This window comes from Cydia pomonella, chromosome 28 (assembly GCF_033807575.1).
Source record: "Cydia pomonella isolate Wapato2018A chromosome 28, ilCydPomo1, whole genome shotgun sequence".
NCBI lineage: Eukaryota > Metazoa > Arthropoda > Insecta > Lepidoptera > Tortricidae > Cydia > Cydia pomonella.
Window position 1 is genome coordinate 6,354,471 of NC_084730.1, and position 21,453 is coordinate 6,375,923.

General features: G+C 37.4%; 3 protein-coding genes across 4 annotated transcripts in view; 2 read left to right on the forward strand and 1 right to left on the reverse strand.

The window, feature by feature from the left end:
• Positions 1-21,453, forward strand: part of LOC133533082 (scavenger receptor class B member 1) — a 148,687-nt gene that overhangs the window by 113,805 nt on the left and 13,429 nt on the right. The window lies entirely within an intron of this gene.
• LOC133533088 (uncharacterized) lies at positions 1,818-6,225 on the reverse strand. Its single transcript, XM_061872032.1, has 2 exons — positions 5,305-6,225; positions 1,818-2,219 (listed from the first exon to the last, which is right to left on the reverse strand). The coding sequence occupies exons 1-2, from the start codon at positions 6,223-6,225 to the stop codon at positions 2,199-2,201; spliced, it is 942 nt and encodes a 313-aa protein (XP_061728016.1). The 3' UTR covers positions 1,818-2,198.
• LOC133533087 (uncharacterized) lies at positions 14,201-19,127 on the forward strand. Its single transcript, XM_061872031.1, has 2 exons — positions 14,201-14,315; positions 14,397-19,127. Exon 2 carries the CDS (start codon positions 14,482-14,484, stop codon positions 15,568-15,570), a length of 1,089 nt encoding a protein of 362 aa, XP_061728015.1. The 5' UTR covers positions 14,201-14,315; positions 14,397-14,481; the 3' UTR covers positions 15,571-19,127.

Genomic DNA, 21,453 nt, shown 5'->3' on the forward strand with positions numbered 1-21,453 from the left:
TTAATTAAGGTTAGTGACATATAAAATAATAATAACATATCTACAAGTACACAAAAATAAATATAAAAAATAAATATAACTAGGCAATCTAGATGCACCACTTCTCAGCATCTGTGGCTTCCACATGCAGTCCATTCCAGTGCATGAGCAGTGGTGCATCTATCTTACCTGCCAACGTTTTCAGGATGCTATTGGTACTGCCACACAGTCTCTGCATAAGTGACGCCGATCTGTTGCGTATAATTGCAAAAAAGTCATCCGTGTGCGCCTCCGCGAACATTCCCGACGCACTACAGTGCCGTGGCAGCCCCATCAGCATCCTGAAAACGTTGTTATATTGTATTCGTAGAGCATTGTACGCTCGCTGAGTATAGCTAGCCCACAGGCTGCAGGTGTAAAACGATTGGCAAAAAGCTTTAAAAAGCGTCTTTTTCACGTCTTTGTTACACCTGGCAAACCTGCGCGCCAGCATATTTCCGCGGACGGCCAACGCTCTACGCTCCCTCTCTATGTCGAGGTCATCTTTTAGGTCCTCGGTGACCCAGTGACCAAGGTATTTGAATGTTTTAGTGACCCTGAGTGGTTCCCCGCCCAAGGTCACAGGAGGTACTGTTTTGTAGGATTTTCTTCCTGCTTTGAAAACAAGTACCTCACTCTTTTTCCCATTGTACCTTAGCCCATGTCTCACCGAGTACCTGTCACAAATATCCAGCAACTCTTGAAGTGCACTCATGGATGGGCTCAACAACACCATATCATCAGCATAACTGATGTTATTTATGGATTTGCCATCCACGGAGCATCCGACATAGGCATTGTTGAGCTCATCCATAAGCTGGTTCACATATAGGTTAAACAACCTAGGAGAGGACAGACCGCCCTGCCTTACTCCACATTCCAGACGGTATTCACCCGAGTGAACGCCCGCCCACCTGACCGAGTTAATCTGGTTCCCGTACAAAAACTTCAGGATCTCAATCAAGTCCTCGGGGACACTGGTCTCATTGGTCAGCTTTTGCCAAAGTATATCATACGAGACCAGATCGAAGGCTTTCGATAAGTCCAAGAAGCAGGCGCTAACTGGTGTATCCCTACTAGTATAGTACTGGACAGTGCTTTTCAGACACATAATAGCCGACTCTGTGGAAAGTCCGGGCCTAAACCCAAACTGTGCGTCATTCAGTTTAATATGTTTAGCTAAGTGTCTGTCAAACAATCTGTCCAGCACTTTTGCCACAACGGTTGCCAATGATATTGGTCTATAATTTTTCACATCCGACACATCACCTGTTTTATTTTTAATGACTGGTACTGTAAAAGTATAGGGAACACTTCAATAAAACAACGAGATCGAGCAATGACTGACTGTATATTTTTAGAGACAGGTAGACCTCACAAAATCAAATCCGCTGCATACCCACATACATAATATGACATCTTCCCTTTTCAAAACAAAACAAAAAAAAATTTAGTCGCATTCAGCATGCATATATATATATATATATATATATATATATTTTTTTTTTACATTTTAGATTTCAATTCAATAAATTAAAGACTTCTGAAATAAATTTAATTATTTTACAGTGTCTATAACTAATAATAATTGTAGGTAATTGCACAACAATAATGGCACATTGGGTTACAAACTTGATTTTATTTTAATGATATTATAATAAAGAATACATTTTCCCTACTAGTAAGTACTACCTCACTTCCAATAGACTGACAGGTATATAGCGACAAAATGCAATAAATCTCATTCAATATTAACTGCATTGATAACACAATAAGTGTGTCACTAGGTATATAAATATACAATAATGAACTTCACATTATTAAGGATTAATTTTTGTTTTTACACAACAGATTATTCAAAACTCGACCAAGTTGGCAATAAACAAGGTTTACATTGCTATGACCTCAAATTTGACTTGCGTTCTTCATAATAAATTATTAATATGTACATATAAAATATAATTGCAGGTTTTGTGTACTACATGGTAATTAAGTTTTAGTTATAAGTTATAGACTATCACATATGACTAAAATGTCGTTCATGCATAATTTGTTGTATTTATAATAATAACATAGTATAGGTATTCTATTTTGATTATTTTAGTACATATAAGTTATGTAGGATGCGTTTCCATCCTCCGTGGAGCACTGACATGTGTTGTTAGATCCAGTCACCCCATCTATCTGGAGCCCTCACTATCCTGCCGGAACGAGTAACAATATTATTACCATTAGTTGGTACAGTGTTGTTTACAGAGCGCGGGGTGGTGTCGGCAGCGCTTGATGACGGGGACGGCATTACGTCATCTAAATCAAAGAGTAGGTCCAAATCAGGCGCGTCATTTCTGTGCGGCGAGTCTCTTATAATATGCCTACGATTTCTTATTATTTCATTACCATTAAGTAACTTAATTTTATAGCTGCGTGGGCCTATAACTTTTGATATTGTTCCAGATGACCAACCTTTTTTATTTGGATCCAATAATACTTTAACTTAGCCGCTACTGATAAAGTAGGCAAGTTTTTCGCGTTACGATCGTAATATTTTTTCTGTATGTGCTTTTTATTAAGTAACTTGTCTTTTACATGATTTTGAATTTTTGGTTTTAGAAACTCTGGACGCATTGGAATTATACTTCTCATCTTTCTACTTTGAAGTAGTTGAGCTGGCGATGCTAAATCATAAGATAAAGGCGTATTTAAATATTCTAGAAGGCCTAACCTGTAATCAGTGCGATTTTCACTTGTTTTAATTATAATATTTTTCACAGTTTTAACTGTCCGTTCTATCTGACCGTTAGACTGTGCATATCTTGGAGACGACATTTTATGTGTGAATTGCCATTCATCAGCAAACTTTTTGAAACTCAAAGACGTGAACTGTGGTCCCCCATCTGACATCACTACACTAGGTATCCCTTGGCGACAAAAGATATCCTTAAGAGATGATATTACGTAATCTGACGTTGTTGACAATAACTTTGTAATTTCTATAAACTTGCTATAATAGTCGACTAACAGTAAATAGTCGACCCCATGTATCTGAAACAAATCCACACCTATCTTCACCCACGGTTCATCTGGAATTTCATGTGGAATCAATTCTTCCTTTTGATTATGTTTCCTATGCGACAGACAGATATTACAATTATTTATTAAATTATCTATGTCGTTAGTGATGCACGGCCAAAACATTATTTCTCTCGCTCGTAATTTACATTTTTCCTTGCCCATGTGCCCTATATGTAGTTTTGTTAACATATCCTTTCTTAGGGACCTGGGTATAACTATCCTATCACCTTTCCAAACTAACCCTTGTGCCACAGTTATCTCATCCCTATAAGTCCAATAAGGCCTTAATACGTCTACTAAATCTTTCCTATCATCGGGCCACCCTTTTAAAATACATTTTCTTAACTGCACCAGTTCGTCGTCGGTGTCAGTTTGTTTTTGTAGCGCGACAAACTGGTGGTCGGTGAAGTGGTCGTTGGCGACCCCGGCCAGCGCTCGCTCCACAGCATACACCTCGTCGTGCAGCGCCTCGCGGCCAGCATGCTCGACGCTCGCGCTCGGCTCGTATGCGCGCGACAGCGTATCCGCTATATACAGATGTTTACCCGGCTTATATACTAATTTAAAAGTATAACGCTGCAACCGTAATAACATTCTTTGTAGGCGAGATGGCGAGTCTACTATAGGCTTTTTTATTATACTAATTAATGGTTTGTGATCGGTCTCGATCGTAATATCCGATCTTCCATATATGTACGGATAAAATCGCTCACATGCAAACAAACAAGCATACAACTCCTTTTCAATCTGTGCGTAACGTTGCTCCGTTTTAGTTAACGACTTGGAAGCATAGCATACGGGTAGGTTATTTTGCATCAGACAACAGCCAAGGCCACTTTTACTCGCATCTACTGAGATAGTTATAGGCTGATTCATGCTATAATACTGTAACACTGGTCTCTTCATCAAGCATTCTTTTAGATCACTAAAACATTTACTCTGCGACTCATCCCAATGCCATTCAACTTCCTTTTTTAATAACTCTCTTAATGGTTGAGTCTTATCTGATAAATTTGGTATGAACGTTCCTACGTACGTAATAAGCCCTAAAAATCGTTCAATATCCTTCCTATTTGTAGGTGTAGGCATATTTTTTATTGCTGTTATGTGCGAGTCATCCGGGCTCAGACCGTCCTTTGTTATGCGATGTCCTAAGTACTTTATTTCTTCCAAACCAAACCGACATTTATTTCTATTAAGTTTAAGGTTCACTTTCACACACCTCTCCAACACAATTTTCAACCGCTGATCATGCTCCTCCTTGGTACGGCCATACACCAATAAATCATCTATGTACATACATACCCCTTCAATATCATCAAAATTTTCATATATCTTTTTGTGAAACACTTCAGACGCAGAACAGATTCCATATGGCATTCTTAAAAACTTATACCTTCCAAACGGCGTATTAAATGTACAATACCTACTAGTCTCGTCTAGCCGCACCTGCCAGAAACCTGAGCTCGCGTCAAGGGTACTAAAGTACCGCGCGCCTGACAAATTGGACACAATCTCATCGATGGTGGGGAGCCGAAAGTGTTCTCGCTTTATAGCATTATTTAGCTCTTTAGGATCCAAACAAATACGCAAATCTCCGTTAGATTTTTTAACTACCGTTATACTACTAACCCAGTCCGAAGGACCCTCAACTTTAGCAATTATACCCTGAGCTTCCATCTCTAACAACTTATTTTTGACCGCATCCTTTATCGCAAATGGTAATTTCCTCGGTGCATGAATTACCGGTACCGCATCTGATTTTAATTGAATTTTATACTCGCCAGGAAGACAACCTATGCCATGAAAAACATCAGTGAATTTCTTTATAAAATCCGGATCATTATCATTAGACTGCTCCACAGACATAACTCGGCTGACCAAATTTAACTCTTTACACGCATACCGTCCCAGTATCGGCGCGGAATTTAAATCAACAATTTTAAACTCTAATACATATAAATTATTTTTGTATCTGACTCGCAAGAAAATCTTTCCTATGACATTAAGACCAGCACCAGAGTATTCAGTAAGTCTTGTATTTGTTTTTGACAAATCCTTATTCGAAATACCTAATTTTGTCAGATAACGTTTAGGGAGTATGTTAACCTCTGCTCCCGTATCTAATTTAAAACACACAGGTACATTATTTATTTTTAATTCCGTGTTCCACTCCTCACAACAGTCACAACATCGGTTTTTAATATTATTTACCTGGTCCTCAGACTCTTCCACCATGTACACCCTGCACATCCTGGCAAAATGATTTGGTCTGGAACATTTCATGCAGCTCCTGCCATACGCCGGACAATCGTACTTTTTGTGCACGCCGCCGCACTGACCGCACCGCCCTCCGCGATATGCGTACGGCGCGCGGTGCTGAGCGCCGGCCGGGCCTGCCGCGCCCGGCGCGCCACTGCGCCCCGCGCCATGCGCCCATCCGCGCCCGCGCCATCCTCGTCCGGAACTCATACCACGACTCGATTTTGCTTCGACTTTCGCACCTGACCGATTCAACTCGTACACTTCTTTGTTAGCTACCGCACACACTTCGTTACCTTTTGTCTCACTAGTACACTCGCGTTTAATGTCCTCCGAATACATTTTCGACACTATAGCAGCCCGACATATTTCTAACGCTTTGTTTAGCGTTAGGTCGTCTTCGCGTAACAGCCGCTCTCTAATCGCTGCGCTCACGATTCCACATACGAGTCTATCCTTTATTAATCCGTCGTTTAAGTTACCAAACTCGCACGACTGAGCCAACTTTCTCAACTCAAAGACGTATTGGTCTATGGACTCGTGTTCACCTTGTTGACGAGTAAAAAACCGATGACGCTCGACCGTTACATTTTTTTTCGCTTTAAAATGATTATCGACTTGACCTATTAAAGCCGCTAATGTTGTACATTTCGTCGTACTTTGTTCTATTATCTCACGGCACTGTTCCCCTACGACGTGTAAAAAAATGTTCATTTGTATTTCTTCTGTTTTCTTATTAAGTTCGCATGCCTTAACGTATATTTGAAAACCATTCTTCCACTTCTCCCAAGATTCACACAAACTGCCAAACGCCATATTGGTTACATTTTCCTCAAACTTAAACGGCAAAGGGGGAGTAAGAACCGATTCCATCTTGTTTTTTTTTTCGAATTTTCTTACTATCTTCACTTTCTTGTCTTCTGCTTTTTAAATTATGCACTTTTTATCACTTTAACCGGCTGCGCCATGTAAAAGTATAGGGAACACTTCAATAAAACAACGAGATCGAGCAATGACTGACTGTATATTTTTAGAGACAGGTAGACCTCACAAAATCAAATCCGCTGCATACCCACATACATAATATGACAGGTACCACAATTGTTCTCATCAGGTCTGATGGTAGATAGGAATGATTAATACATAAGTTAAATAATATTGTGAGTACTCGTGGCAGATGAATGCCAGCATTTTGCAAGTGCTCAATGCTGAGCCCATCATGACCCGGCGACTTACCCCTCTTCATACTTTTAATCGCCTCCTGTACATCGTACTCAGTAAAACGCACAGTTGACATGACGGGCTCAGCCTTGGGCCGATTCACAGACCTACCTAATGGCGATGTTACTTTAAAATTGTCCTTAAATAAATTAGCAATTTCCACGGGTGAGCACAGACCTTCGACGCTCACAGGCACACTCGGCCTGGGGTTCATACGATTTGTTTCCTTCCAGAATTGTTTAAAGTTCTTACCCGAATGATGCGATGCAAGTATGTCCATTTTAATTTGCTGTTGATTATTTTGGCACCATTTGAGCTTCGCTTTAAACACTTTCCTGGTCTCACGCATATGCGCGTATATTGGTCCATTAGAAGGTTTTCCAAACCGCATCCACTCATGAAACCCAATCCTTGCCTGCCTATGTGCATCCCTTACATACTTATTCCAACCCGTTACATAGTACTTTCTCCTCCTGCTATTGGCGAAGCCCGCCTCCGATGCATTACTTAATGTTTTAATAATGTCTTTATATAACAGATCTATGTAATGCCGGTGGCTCACCTCACAGCAGCGAGAGTCAGTACAATTTAACAGTGCCAACGGACAATGTATGTTGTTCAGCTGCTTGTCACATAAGCTCTTATATAATGCGACTTGGTCGGCATCCCTTTCCCCCCATCGCACTTTGTTCGTGCCATCACGAGATATTTCAACTTTGGTTTTAAGAAGCTCCAGATTACACTTAATTACTAGGGGGAAATGATCAGACCATAATACGTCATGCAATACGCTGATGTCAACAATACCCTGCCACGCTGACTCGGTTACCACACAATGGTCCAGCCAACGCCTACAGTTTTGATGCGATTCACTAACAAAAGTGAAAGTCCCTTAGTTGGACTAATTACTGCTTAAAGAATTTCTACCGGTCAGTTTCCCTTTTAACATATCTGTGCGTCAAACTCGCTATACAACGTGTTACAGCCGCCACTGATAGGTCATACTGAGCAACTTTTACTATGGAACCAACCCCGAAATCGCGGAAAAATATTGACTGTCTCATACATTTTGGCTGATGTTGATATCTTGTATGGGAGAATAATTTATTTTATCGCGATTTCGGGGTTGGTATCATAGTAAAATGCATTTATTTCAGACGAATAAGTGTCCATAGTTTGTCAGTAACAAGAAAATACTTAAATAACTATATTGGTATCTAAATTTAAGTGATGCGAAGACCAGTGCCTGAGTAGGTCACGGTCCCACCTCCCCCGCTGCTATGCTCACTACGTATATATAAGGCGGTAACATTATTTGAACTCACTAGATATTCCGACCGATAATTGCTTCTCGAAAACAATGCAAGTGCACATTTCGCGGGTTTTCTACCGGTCAGTTTTCCTTTTGACATCCGTGTGAGATCGCCAGTCGACACACATCGGGGCTACGCTCTCTGACTCGTAATGCGTCCGGTCGGGCGTGAAATAGACGATTGCGTCGACACTGCCCGCAGGACGTATTAGTGACCAGAATTAGATAATTGAGGTTGAAATGAAATATTAACATCTTTTCACGAAGACCCGTGTTGGTAGGAAATGGAGATTTTGAGTCTAAATTTTAAGAACTTGACTCTTTTTTTTGAGACTCAGCGCTTAAAAAAGTCTAAGTCCCTAGTAGATTCTTATATTGAACTTTGTTTTTAACTATTAAATTTTTATACGTAATTTGCAATTTTTCCATAAAAGATTTAGAAGTTCTCTAAAAAAACCCTGGTCTGAAAAACTGACTCGAGTCTTTTCCAAAAGTAACGATAGCTATATAAAATAAGATCATTGTCTTACTTATACATGTTTATAGGACTCCAGATGCGAATATTGCCAGTTTAGGGCCAGAAGGCCTACCGCGAACCACGTTCAACGTGTTGCCTCCCTGTCACACTTACGTACGAATTTATAAGTGCGACAGAGAGGCAACACGTCGAACGTGGTTCGGTAGGCCCTCAGGCCACACTGGTGCGTTGCGTTGTGTTGCGTCGCGTCGTCACAACGCATTTTATGTGGCATGTTAAATGTTATAATAACGCAAAGCAACGCAACGCACCAGTGTGACCGCACATTTACCAGTGAAATTTGTCGCTCGAGTGTTAGTTAGTTATGCTGGGCATTTTCCGCAAATCGAGAACCATTGTGTCCATTTTCCCTGAAAACGAGGTAACGCTACTCTAGCTAGCTAGTTCCTCTACAAAAGGTTGCTAACTGCCTCCTTTAATGTGCACGGAGTTCATAGGTATTTGTTCCTGTAGACTTCTACCTGTCACTCGAGTGTAAAATAGTCGCTTGCGCATCAAAACTGCTCACAGGGCTAACCCCCTTATTCATTAAAAATCTACTAAAGTTGACAAGCCGCTAATAATCGTTTGTCCCTTTCCATCATACCAATACGTCGGAAAGGGACAAACGATTATTAGTGGCTTGTCAACTTTAGTAGACGTTTATGAATAAGGGGGTAAGGCGGAGCAAGTATTATTCATTAATTAATTATATAGGTAATTATGTTATATAAAATTGTTTACTTCTCCATTTTACGCATTATAATCGCATTTAATACTGTTTACATATGTCAAGATAATCTCAATTTTCACTTTCCAATTCTTCGCCCAAAGCATTTTCTAAAAATAGAACATTACTTAGCAAATCGTATATGTATTTGTAATATTCAATAGTACATTTTAAAGCTTAACGCCTTTTAAGCATTGCAAAACGTATACATATAAACACACATGTATGATTTCGCAAACCATGCAGCGAGGCCACCATCGTTCGCCATAAATGCCACATTTCTTATGGAAACGCTATGAGTCGTGACGGTAAGCGCCATTGCAGTGGAACGGTTAAAAACTAAACAAAATAAGCTTTATTTTTAAATGGTTAAGGTGTATTTTGCTAGCCAGTTTATAAGTTAATACCGTATAGACGAACAGTTGGGGGAATTCAAGCGGATCCTATAGAAATAACTGATTCATTAGGTGTACACAGTTTTCTGTTTCTTGGTGTTGCATGCGTTATGGAGGTTGTAATATTCAAGAAGTATTATCTTTTTTTTTCGAAAAACTTTTATTTATAAATTATTTTAAATTCGTGTTCCAGGCTAACAATAAATGTCTCATGGCACCAAGGTCTCATGAATCATTCCGTAATACTAGATACCATTTAAGATAACTTTACTTAAATGCTTGCGCGATTTTCGTATTACTTATCTAATATATTATCACTATGTTCGCGTGCTAACCAAAATAAACTTATGTCATTTTGGTTACAATATTCGCCGATTTTTAGGATAGTAACGGATTATTATTACCAGAGACTAGTAAATATAAAAGACAAACAATCTCCATTCAACACCGCGTTCTCCGCGCGCCTTTATACGTATAAAATCTGTCACTACGTTTACCTTTCACTTTTAAACATAAAAGTACCTGGGCGACCGAGCTTTGCTCGGTTATAACTATTTATTGTAATATGGTGGTGTATAGGTGATAATCTTAACTACAATTTTTTACTAAATTAAACTTGTCTAAAACAATAAAAATTAAAAAAAATATATATAAACTTGAACATATAAAAAAAACAAAAATTAGTTACCGGGTGAGATTCGAACCCGTAACACTCGTTTAGCAGTCCGCGTCTTAACCCGCTGGACCAGACGGACAGTGGCTGGCAATACGAAATTAGCGACCATATTCTGCGTCGAAAGAAAAACGCATGAAAACTCGAAAACACGTGTTTTCCCAAACATAAGACTAATCTAGATAGATTGTATACCCCCAAAAACCCCCATATACCAAATTTCAGCGAAATCGTTAGAGCCGTTTCCGAGATCACAGAAATATATATATATATATACAAGAATTGCTCGTTTAAAGGTATAAGATTCCACTATCTTAGCTTTTTTCATATCATGAATTAGTATTTAACTGGATTAGACGTGGGAGGTGGGGGGAAATGACTGAACGGGATGTCTTATAGAACTTTTAGTAGGAGTAGCAGAGAAAGCGGTATAATTTTTATGTCCTTGCACTTGTCCTTTCTGTGTAGTTGTAAAAAGTCGTAAGTAACATAGACATTTTTTGTTGCCTACCGTTTTTATGGTGGCGAACAATGAACCCGACCAAATTACGTTGGTTGTGTTTGGTATGTTGTCAGGAATATTAAAACCTATTTATAATTTTGTCGCATTGCGTATGTTCTGTCCCTCACGGGCGCCCGCGTATGGCCCGTCTATATAAAATACACAAAAATACAGTTAAAGCATTATTTAATGGCGCCATCTACTTTTAATTTTTTTTACCTGAACCTTTTCTGAGGGTTCAAAATGGTTTATTTATGCTTTAAATCTACTTTTGTGTCTATAAATACAGTCAGTCAAGTCTAATTTTACTTTTTTAATTACAAGTATCCATATGCAATTAAATGTAAATGATAACTCTTAAATGCATAGTGTTCCCAAATGTCTACAAAGCATTAGACAGCTCACAGATTTAAAAAAAGGCTTACGTTCTTGAGCACACCTTTATACCAAACGTCAAGTAGTAGTCTTGGGAAATAAGTGTTGCCAGTTAGGCAACACTAAAATCTGCGTACTTTTTTAAAATTGCGATATTTGAGTTGGCGGCAACGTAGTTTTTGCTAAAGTTAGCAGAGCGGTAAATTTGTTTTTGATTTCACATTAGGATAAGTGTTATTTCTTCAGTGAAAAAACGTCATTTCCCTCGGTTTCGTTATGCTTTTCCCATAGGCTGTGAACCAATGTATTTAGATAAAAGCGTAACTATCTTGTTATAAACATGAAATAATAAAATTTTAACTAAACGCATACTGTTGCCATTTGGCAACTATGTATATTTTTGTATATAAACAAGTAAATATACAAGGTGTATTTTTTTCCTAGATATTTCCATACATCCAATGAACTAAACAAAAACCTTTTTTTCTACCAAAAATAAAAAAATCATGCATTTAAAGCTTAAAATAATATCTATTTTAAGCTTTAAATGTCTTTAAATGTTTATTTTAACGTCATCTGGGTCAAAATTCATTTCGTTGTGGGCAACTCTGCCACGCTTGTATTTCTGGATTTTATCAAATAAATTAAAAAGACGAGTGCTATTGCATGTCTTTTTAGCTGTAGATTACATTTACCACGAGAAAAATTAAAAACCAAATGTCATCTCATACGAAAAGCTCCATTTCATCACCGTTACATTTACAACGCACTTACAACCCCTCTGGTGTTGCTGTCCATGGGTGGCGGTAATCACTTACCATCAGGTGATCCGTGGATTTTTTGTGGATAAAAAACAAGAATTTTGACATCAGTGTCATCTACAACGTTGACCATTCTCGCGGCATTGTATGGGGGCTGTCAGTCTTCTTTATTTACTAGCCTCTGGTATTACCTAATGACAAATGAGTGCACCCACCCACTAGCGGTTGTATTTACATAATGTACCGTAAGATGATTGTAAGTTGTAAGACGTGGGAAGAGACTATAAACATTGTGTCAAAATAAAGAGGTCAATACTCTGTATTGGTCAGAAACATAGGTTATTGGTCATTGACACATCTAAGGACGGGCCTTACGGGTACTAAGAATGGTGCTAGTTTAGTGGTGTCACTCCGAATACGAGCAAATCGTGCAGTCTAACGCAACTAGTTGCGACCAATCGCGCGCGTGATGCGAACTCATCAACCAATCGCGTTGTGGCGTTAGACTGCACGATTGGCTCGAATTCGTGTGCGTGACACCGCTGTACTGGCCCCATCATTATTGGCCGTAAGGCCCGTGCAGATATATGTCAATGTTATTGGTATTTAAAAAAGGATAAGGTTAAATGATTGATGTTTTCAAAGCTACGTGTTGTAAACAGTAACCGGACCTTATTGATTTGTTGGACTTTTTTTTTCGTTCCTTTTTAGTGATCCGTACCCAAAGGGTAAAACGGGACTATATTACTAAGATTCCGCTGTTCGTCCATCTATCTTTCTATCTGTCACCAGGCTGTATCTCATGAACCGTGATAGCTTAGACAGTTGAAATTTTCATAAATCATGTATTTCTGTTGCCGCTATAACAACAAATACTAAATAGTACGGAACCCTCGGTGGGCGAGTCCAACTCGCACTTATCCGATTTTTCTTGATCGGACCGATTCCTTTTAATGCGAGCGGTCGGTTTCAGTAGATTCAAAAATATTTTTATCAAGTAGGTAACTTAAGACTTGGTACTTTTTTTTATATAGGAGGCAAAGGAACAGACGTATCGCCTGATGGTAAGCACCGTCGCCCATGGACACCTGCAACACCAGAGGGTTTGCAAGTCCATTGTCAGCATATAAGATGGGAGTACATACATCTTTTCTACCGGTCCGGAAATACCGTAGGTGACAGTAATCTGTTCATTCCACAGTTTAGCTGTGCGGGGCAGAAAGTTTCTGAGAGGAACGCACAGTTGAGGATTGTCAACCATCTAAATGGTGTAGATGAAAATGCCGCGTAGAGCGACAAAGTTACGGCAATATCTTTATCAAATTACGACCACCGGTCTAGCCTCGTGGGTAGTGACCCTGCCTATGAAGCCGATGGTCCCGGGTTCAAATCCTGGTAAGGGCATTTATTCGTGTGATGAGCATGGATATTTGTTCCTGAGTCATGGGTATTTTCTATGTATTTAAGTATTTATAAATATTTATATATTATATATATCGTTGTCTAAGTACCCTCAACACAAGCCTTATTGAGCTTACTGTGGGACTTAGTCAATTTGTCTAATAATGTCCTATAATATTTATATTTATTTATTCACACTACATACAGGGTTAAGCGTAATTAGACTCAGTTCTAGTTTACCTCTTACTACTTTACTTAACAGCTACCAAGGCTGGCCAACTTAGCCAAAGAACTATAATAAGCACCTTAATTAGTAAATGCCTTGAACTGCATGTTGCAATGAAACACAAACAAACAAAAATATAACTTATTTCTCTGTCGTTAGTTTCAAACCTAAATGCAATCGCTACGTTTTATAGTAATATTTGTAAGTGAAATTCAAGTTTAAGTCATATTTTAAGGTGGTAAGGTGTGTTTTAGTTTGGATGGGGAGAGTGTATGGATGTAGAATGTAGGTGAACAACCGAGTACGCATTCTCGGAGTGAGTAAATACGTGGTAAATACTTGCGCGGACGAAGCGCGAAATCTTTAAGATTGGTCAGGTTATGTCACTGTTTTGAATATTCTTTACTGGCTACAGGGATTTAAGGCAAAGATAGTTTGTACTTGAAAGCTTTAGCCATTTTTACAAGCTTTTATTTAACTTGCAATGTACCTATGTTTTGTACGGGTCAAATCTTGCAAGTTAAATTTGTCCGACTTTCCGGTTTCCGGTGAAGCTGAAATTTTGCATATATATATAAAGAAATAAGATTTCTTTGAATGGACTATCTATTATTGTACAGTCTATGACTCTGTCGGTAAAGCAGAAGTTCACTTAACAAGATCCACAGATGGCGCTGTCACCTCCATTGCCGGACTGTGTCGGTAAAACAGGACTTGTTCATTAAAGATGGCGGAAAGTGTTGTGGTTATGTTATGAAGCCAGAGATAAATCTAAATTATTACTTTGTATCGTGACGTGGGAATCGGCATGCCAATTAATAGACTTTAAATGTCGTTTCTTTGTTTACAGGTATAGTATTAGTGTAGTTAAGGCTAAATAAGTCAAGCTTCAAATGTTAACTTTTAGGTTAATAAAAATCTTTGTTTACAGAGCAACACAATACGTTTATTTTGGTTGATTCCTAATAAGTCCTGAGAATTGTCTTATAAAACGACATTTCTAGTAAAAAAAGAAGATGGAAAAATTAAGATTTACGTTCGCAATATTAGCGACGGGCCCGGAAGGAAAAACAAATACAATGTGCATAACCTCAATCGAGGTACCTGATGGTCGTGTTTTTGAAGTTCCGGACGATCTGAAACCTGCCAGTAAACACACGGGTATAACTACTACGGAAGTATTTACGAAAGTCAAAAATTCTCTGAAAAAAAGACATCAAACACGAAAATTATGGATCCCATTAACTGAAGGGTTGAGAAAAATCTACTTGGACGAAGGTGAAAATGTACAGTTCGGTGACCAATATCTAGACGAAATTATAAGTGAAACAACACAATCAACTAATAATAGTAATAACACAGAACCTGTAAGTAAAAATTTGGGGAAAATAGCTGAACGGTTTTTACTGGAGAAATTTTCAGGGAAAACGACAAACGTTGAGCAGTGGATCAAGGAATTTGAGAGTGAATGTAAAAGATTTGAAATGGTACAGGATACAAAAAAAATTGAAATGTTAAAACATTTAATGGATAAACAATGCTTAGATTGGTACAACAGCATGGTAATAAAATTTACCATAGATTCAGACTGGATGATTTGGAAAAATAATCTATGTGAGTCATATGGAAATAAAGGCTGGTCTCAGATTAAATATGCATTTACATTTAAATACCAAGCGGGCTCATTAATAGAATATGCCACAAAGAAGGAAAGGCTACTACTAAAAGTAAATAAACAGACTGACTCGCAGACAATGATTCATCTCATCGTAATGGGTCTACCAGATTTCATAATGGACAAGATCGATAAGGGAAAAATAACATCCACCACAAGTCTTTACAATGAACTTGGGAAATATGAGCATATAATAAATAAAAAGACTTACAATAAAACAAAAAGAAACACCTTTGACGCTAAAGGTGCAGCCGATAAGATCAAACCCTGCAAAATCTGTGAGAAATTAAACAAAGGTACCCGTTTCCACCCTGAGGAAAAATGCTGGTTTAAGCAGACAGGGGATCGTGACAACAAGAAAAATTACAAGAATGTGAACAATGTTGTGCTAGATGTTGAATTGAGTGATGATGACCAAAAAAACGAGTAATTACACCATTGATTAAAGTCAAACTAATATTAAACGAAAAATTGGAAGTATTGGGTATATATGATCCAGGCTCTAATGTATCCCTAGTTAATTCCAAATTATTAAAGCTAAAAAAATCAGAAAAAAATTATGATAAAAATGCAAAATTAGTAACAATTAATGGTGTAAAAAGAACAAAAGGTTTGACAAATTTAAAAATAAAAATTATGGAAATAGAAAAACACATGGATGTGTACATAGTGGATGGAAAAGAATTTAAGTATGATTTCCTAATAGGACTGGACATAATAAAAGAATTTAAGTTGGCTCAGGATGAACATTTGGAAATCAGTCAAAAAACAGAAAAACGGTCAATGGAAAAGGAAAAACATGAAAAAGCTACTTCTAAAGTGCTCAATACTGAAATAAAGGTACATACTGTGAATTTCAATGAACACATGAAGGAAAATTTTAACACAAATATGAGTCATTTAAGTGAACAGCAAAAATCTGAAATAAATAGACTAATTGAAAAGTATAAATCAAGCTTTGCCAAAGATAAATATGATATTGGAACAGTGAGAGACTATGAAGCGCGAATAGACCTGCTTGTGGATAAATATTGTAGCAAACGTCCTTACAAATGTTGTATACAAGATAAAAAAGAAATAGAAGAACAAATAGGAAAATTACTTCAGAAGAATCTCATAGAGGAATCATACAGTCCTTTTGCTGCACCAGTGACCTTAGCTTTTAAAAAAGAGGATAAAAGAAGATCCAGATTGTGCATTGACTTTAGAGATCTAAATAAAATAGTTGTTCCGCAAGCACAGCCATTTCCATTAATTGAGGACTTAGTAATAAAGACAAGGAACTGCAAATATTTCTCAACATTGGATATTAATTCGGCATTCTGGTCTATACCACTGCGGATTGAAGACAGAAAGAAGACTGGCTTTGTCACACAAGAAGGCCATTTTCAATGGACCTGCTTACCGTATGGATTGAAGACCTCGCCTGCGATATTTCAAAGAATATTGAGCAACATACTAAGAAAGCATAGATTAACTGACTTTACCGTTAACTATATAGATGATATCTTGGTATTTTCTAATTCTTATACTGAACATATCAACCATTTGACGCAGTTATTAGAGGCAATAAAAAAAGAAGGTTTCAGGCTAAAGTTCACTAAGTGTACATTTGCATCAAGTTCAGTAAAATATCTTGGTCATGTAATACAGAATAACACAGTTCGACCAGTGACAGATAACTTAGTTTCAATAAGAGAATTCCCAATACCGAAAACTCAGAAAAACATTCGACAGTTTTTAGGAAAAATTAATTTTTATCGGGAATACATACCGAACAGCTCTATAATTTTAGAACCACTGCATAACCTACTAAGGAAAAATCAAAAATTTGTTTGGTCGGCTGACTGCCAAAATTCATTTGAAGAAATAAAAAAGAAAATGTGTTCACAACCAATCCTGGAAATTTTTGATAAAGATTTACCAATAAAAATATACACAGATGCATCACTAGAGGGAATCGGTGCGGTCTTGAAACAAACACAGCCAAACGGAGAAGAAAAGCCGGTAGCTTACTTTTCAAAAAAATTGAATGATGTTCAAAGAAGAAAAAAAGCGATATATTTGGAATGCTTGGCCATTAAAGAAGCCATAAAATATTGGCAATATTGGCTAATTGACAAGTCATTCATAGTATATTCTGACCATAAGCCGTTAGAAAATTTGAATATCAAATCTAGACCCGATGAAGACTTGGGAGAATTAACTTATTATTTATCACAATACGATTTCAGAATAAAATATGCACCGGGTAAGGATAATTTAGAGGCAGACTGCTTAAGCAGGAATCCAGTAATAGAAGCCAATGAAGATTTAGTCGAACAATTAAAAATAGTAAATTTAATACAATTACAGGATATACTCACAGATCAAGAAAAAAATAAGGACATTCATTACTATAAAAAAAAATTAATACATAGAGACAATATATATTATAAAAAAAACAGAAAACGAGAAAAAATCGTATTGTCAGAAGAATTCAGTATAAAACTAATTCAAAAAGTACATGAAAATATGTGTCACATCGGTATAAAACAAATGCAAATGAAAATCGGAAAACAATATACGGCAAGAAATATGACTAAAAATATCATTAATATATGTAAAAACTGCGAGGTATGTATAAAGAATAAAACAAGAGGACATGTTAAATATGGTTTAATGTCGCATTTAGGTCCCGCCACTAAGCCATTAGAAATCGTCTCTATAGACACAATTGGCGGATTTGGTGGATCGCGATCGACAAAAAGATACCTTCACCTTTTAGTGGACCATTTCACGCGATATGCGTATATAATAACCTCGAAGACGCAGAGTGCAAAGGACTTCATAAGACTAATCAATAAGGTAACAAAGGATTATGAAATTAATATGGTTCTGTCTGACCAATATCCAGGAATAAACTCCAAGGAATTCAAAGATTTTTTAAATGAAAAATCGATACAGCTGGTTTTCACTGCAGTAAATGCACCATTCTCGAACGGTTTGAATGAAAGACTTAATCAAAATCTTGTGAACAAAATAAGATGTAAAATAAATGAAAAAGTCAATATGACTGCGTGGACAACAATTGCTCATGACTGTGTGAATAAATATAACAACACTGAACACTCAGTCACTGGTTTCACACCAAGATATCTCTTGGATGGCTCAGATGATCCATTACTGCCAAACGAATTAAAACCAGATAAAGCAATAGATGACTGGATTAAAAATAAAAAAACTGCATTCGAAAATTCAATCAAGTCTCACAACTATAACAAAATGATATATGATAAAACTAGAAAATATCATGAATTCAATACAGGTGATATGGTATATGTAGAAAACGGACACAAATTAAATAGAAGAAAACTGGATGAGTTGAAGATTGGACCTTTTGAAATTAAGGAAAAAATATCAAATTCTATATATAGAATTAATACAGGCCACAAGAAGTTGGAGTCAAATCTTTTTCATATCACGAAACTCATTCCAGTTTCTGCATAAGTGAAGAGTCAGGATACGAATCATAGCGTGTTTGAAAATTTTCAGTGATAGAAAATTTTCTTCCCGTGGAGGGGAGATATAAAGAAATAAGATTTCTTTGAATGGACTATCTATTATTGTACAGTCTATGACTCTGTCGGTAAAGCAGAAGTTCACTTAACAAGATCCACAGATGGCGCTGTCACCTCCATTGCCGGACTGTGTCGGTAAAACAGGACTTGTTCATTAAAGATGGCGGAAAGTGTTGTGGTTATGTTATGAAGCCAGAGATAAATCTAAATTATTACTTTGTATCGTGACGTGGGAATCGGCATGCCAATTAATAGACTTTAAATGTCGTTTCTTTGTTTACAGGTATGGTATTAGTGTAGTTAAGGCTAAATAAGTCAAGCTTCAAATGTTAACTTTTAGGTTAATAAAAATCTTTGTTTACAGAGCAACACAATACGTTTATTTTGGTTGATTCCTAATAAGTCCTGAGAATTGTCTTATATATATATTTTTTTTTTTTTCTAAAATAGTTGTACAGCATAACAGTATATACTAAGTCACTGCAAAACTACAAACAAATTGAAACAAAAATAGGTTAACTAATAATATTATGTACAATTACTAATTAGGCATCGACAGTTTCTAGGCAGGTTACCACACTAAGATATAACAACCAAATTCAAACAGTTGAAGGACGTGCATCCATCCTCTCACAGAACCTCAACAATTCATCTCGCACTTCGCTCCACCTGCCAGCAAATAAATCACACTCGGGCGCTGATGCTAAGAGCGCATTCAGGAGGGGTAAAGGGCGAACAAGTGGGGATTTTCTGTGAGACACGGTTCGCGAAATTGGGCCTACAAGTAGACCACGGTCACGAGGCCGGAAATTGACTCTGGTTGGCGTAGGGACAAAAAGACGCAGTAATTGCGCCACCAGTTCGGCACAGTCCGATTCACCTCGCAAGACGCAACAGACAGTCGTAAGGAGCTTAAAATTTCGTCTTACCTCCAAAGAGTCCAACATATGTAAGTCGGGTGACAATCCAATATTATGGTACCATCTAGCTGATCTGATGATGGAGACAAGAGGTGGCCAGATAAAATGTACCAGTGCTGGGCACAGTCCCGATAATAGCCAACTTTAACCCTAATCTAAAGTGTAGACGTGCCTCGACCGCATTGCCTCGGGCGTGGCACGTCTCCACCGACCGAGCTGCTTCGCGCGGCAAATTCCTTGCGAGGCGGCTCGCTCTGTGTTGACCCGCCTGTATAGGGTGACTTATTTATTTATTTATTTATTATTTATATTGAAATACAACCAAAGTGCTTATAAAATTACATACAGGAAATATATTCAGACATATCATCTTGAATCTTGAACTTCTGTTCTGGTCGTTCCCAACCAGATGTAAAAGGTATTAAACAATCCATCATTTATTTATTACTATGTATTTAATTGGGAATTATACCATACAGGGTCACAGAGTATAATAACGTAAGGTCAGTGGGTTCCGAACTTCCTATAACTATACACCTTGACTTTTATTGACATTGAATGTTGTTTTTATTGGGAACCTTTATCAGTAAAAAAGGACAGGTTATTCAACTTTTTCATGTATTGTTTTTATTTGACACCTGCCTTAGCAAGTCAGAAATTAAATTCTTGACAGCTTTTGTATTGACATGACAATTTACATGTTTTTTGACGACCGTTCTGGCCTAGTGGATATTAAATTATTTGGCTGTATAGTAAACACCCCTATGATGGTGGCACCAGTAATGGGATGGTATTTGTCCATAGAAAAATCCCGTAAAATAAGTATTTACCATCAGTTTTTAAACTCTGGCAAACTTTTACCATAAACAAGAGCAATAAAGCTGCTTAAGTTTTATTTTTCATTGATATTTGTTAGTTTTAAAATTAATGGCGCCATTTGTCTCACTGCTGCTTTTGCATAGTTTTAATTTGTTAATAATATTGAAACCAATTGCCTGGCTTTCATTAAATACATAGAAAACATAAAGCATGAATAGGGCATTCAACTTTAAACGCATAAAGCAGTAGACATTTTACAGGTGTCGGTGGATTATCAAATTCTCGAAATTTTCTCTTAAATGTCCCATGATTGGTGCCGTTACCATATTTTTTTTATAGGACATTATTACACAAATTGACTAAGTCCCACAGTAACCTCAATAAGGCTTGTATTGAGGGTACTTAGACAACGATATATATAATACATAAATATTTATAAATACTTAAATACATAGAAAACACCCATGACTCAGGAATAAATATCCATGCTCATCACACGAATAAATGCCCTTACCAGGATTTGAACCCGGGACCATCAGCTTCGTAGGCAGGGTCACTACCCACTAGGCCAAACCGGTCGTCATAGTTTACTAAATCTAATAATAAATAATAAAGTCGTTTGGTCCTCTGGTTCATTTTCCACATAAGAGGACATGTTTGCTACTCCCGCGCACCCTGCCAAGCAGTGAGGCAGTTTCTGGCGCCAGATGGCATCGAAGCTGTTACGCATCTCTGCGAACATGGATGACTGCCATGCCAATGACTGGTTTCAGTGCAAAACATGAGTAACCTCCAAGGCAACCAAGATTTCCATATAGAGTTATAGACTTTTCGCGTGTGCTAAAGTCATTAAATTATTAACAATATCCTATATTTATCTTGTCTGAACGCTGACCGTGGATGATATTGTATCGTTTCTTAATTGATATAATGATTGTTCATTTTATTTGACCTTTCGTTTTTCATATGATAATATTCCCTGTTTTATGTTTAACAAAACGGAAGTTCAGTCGC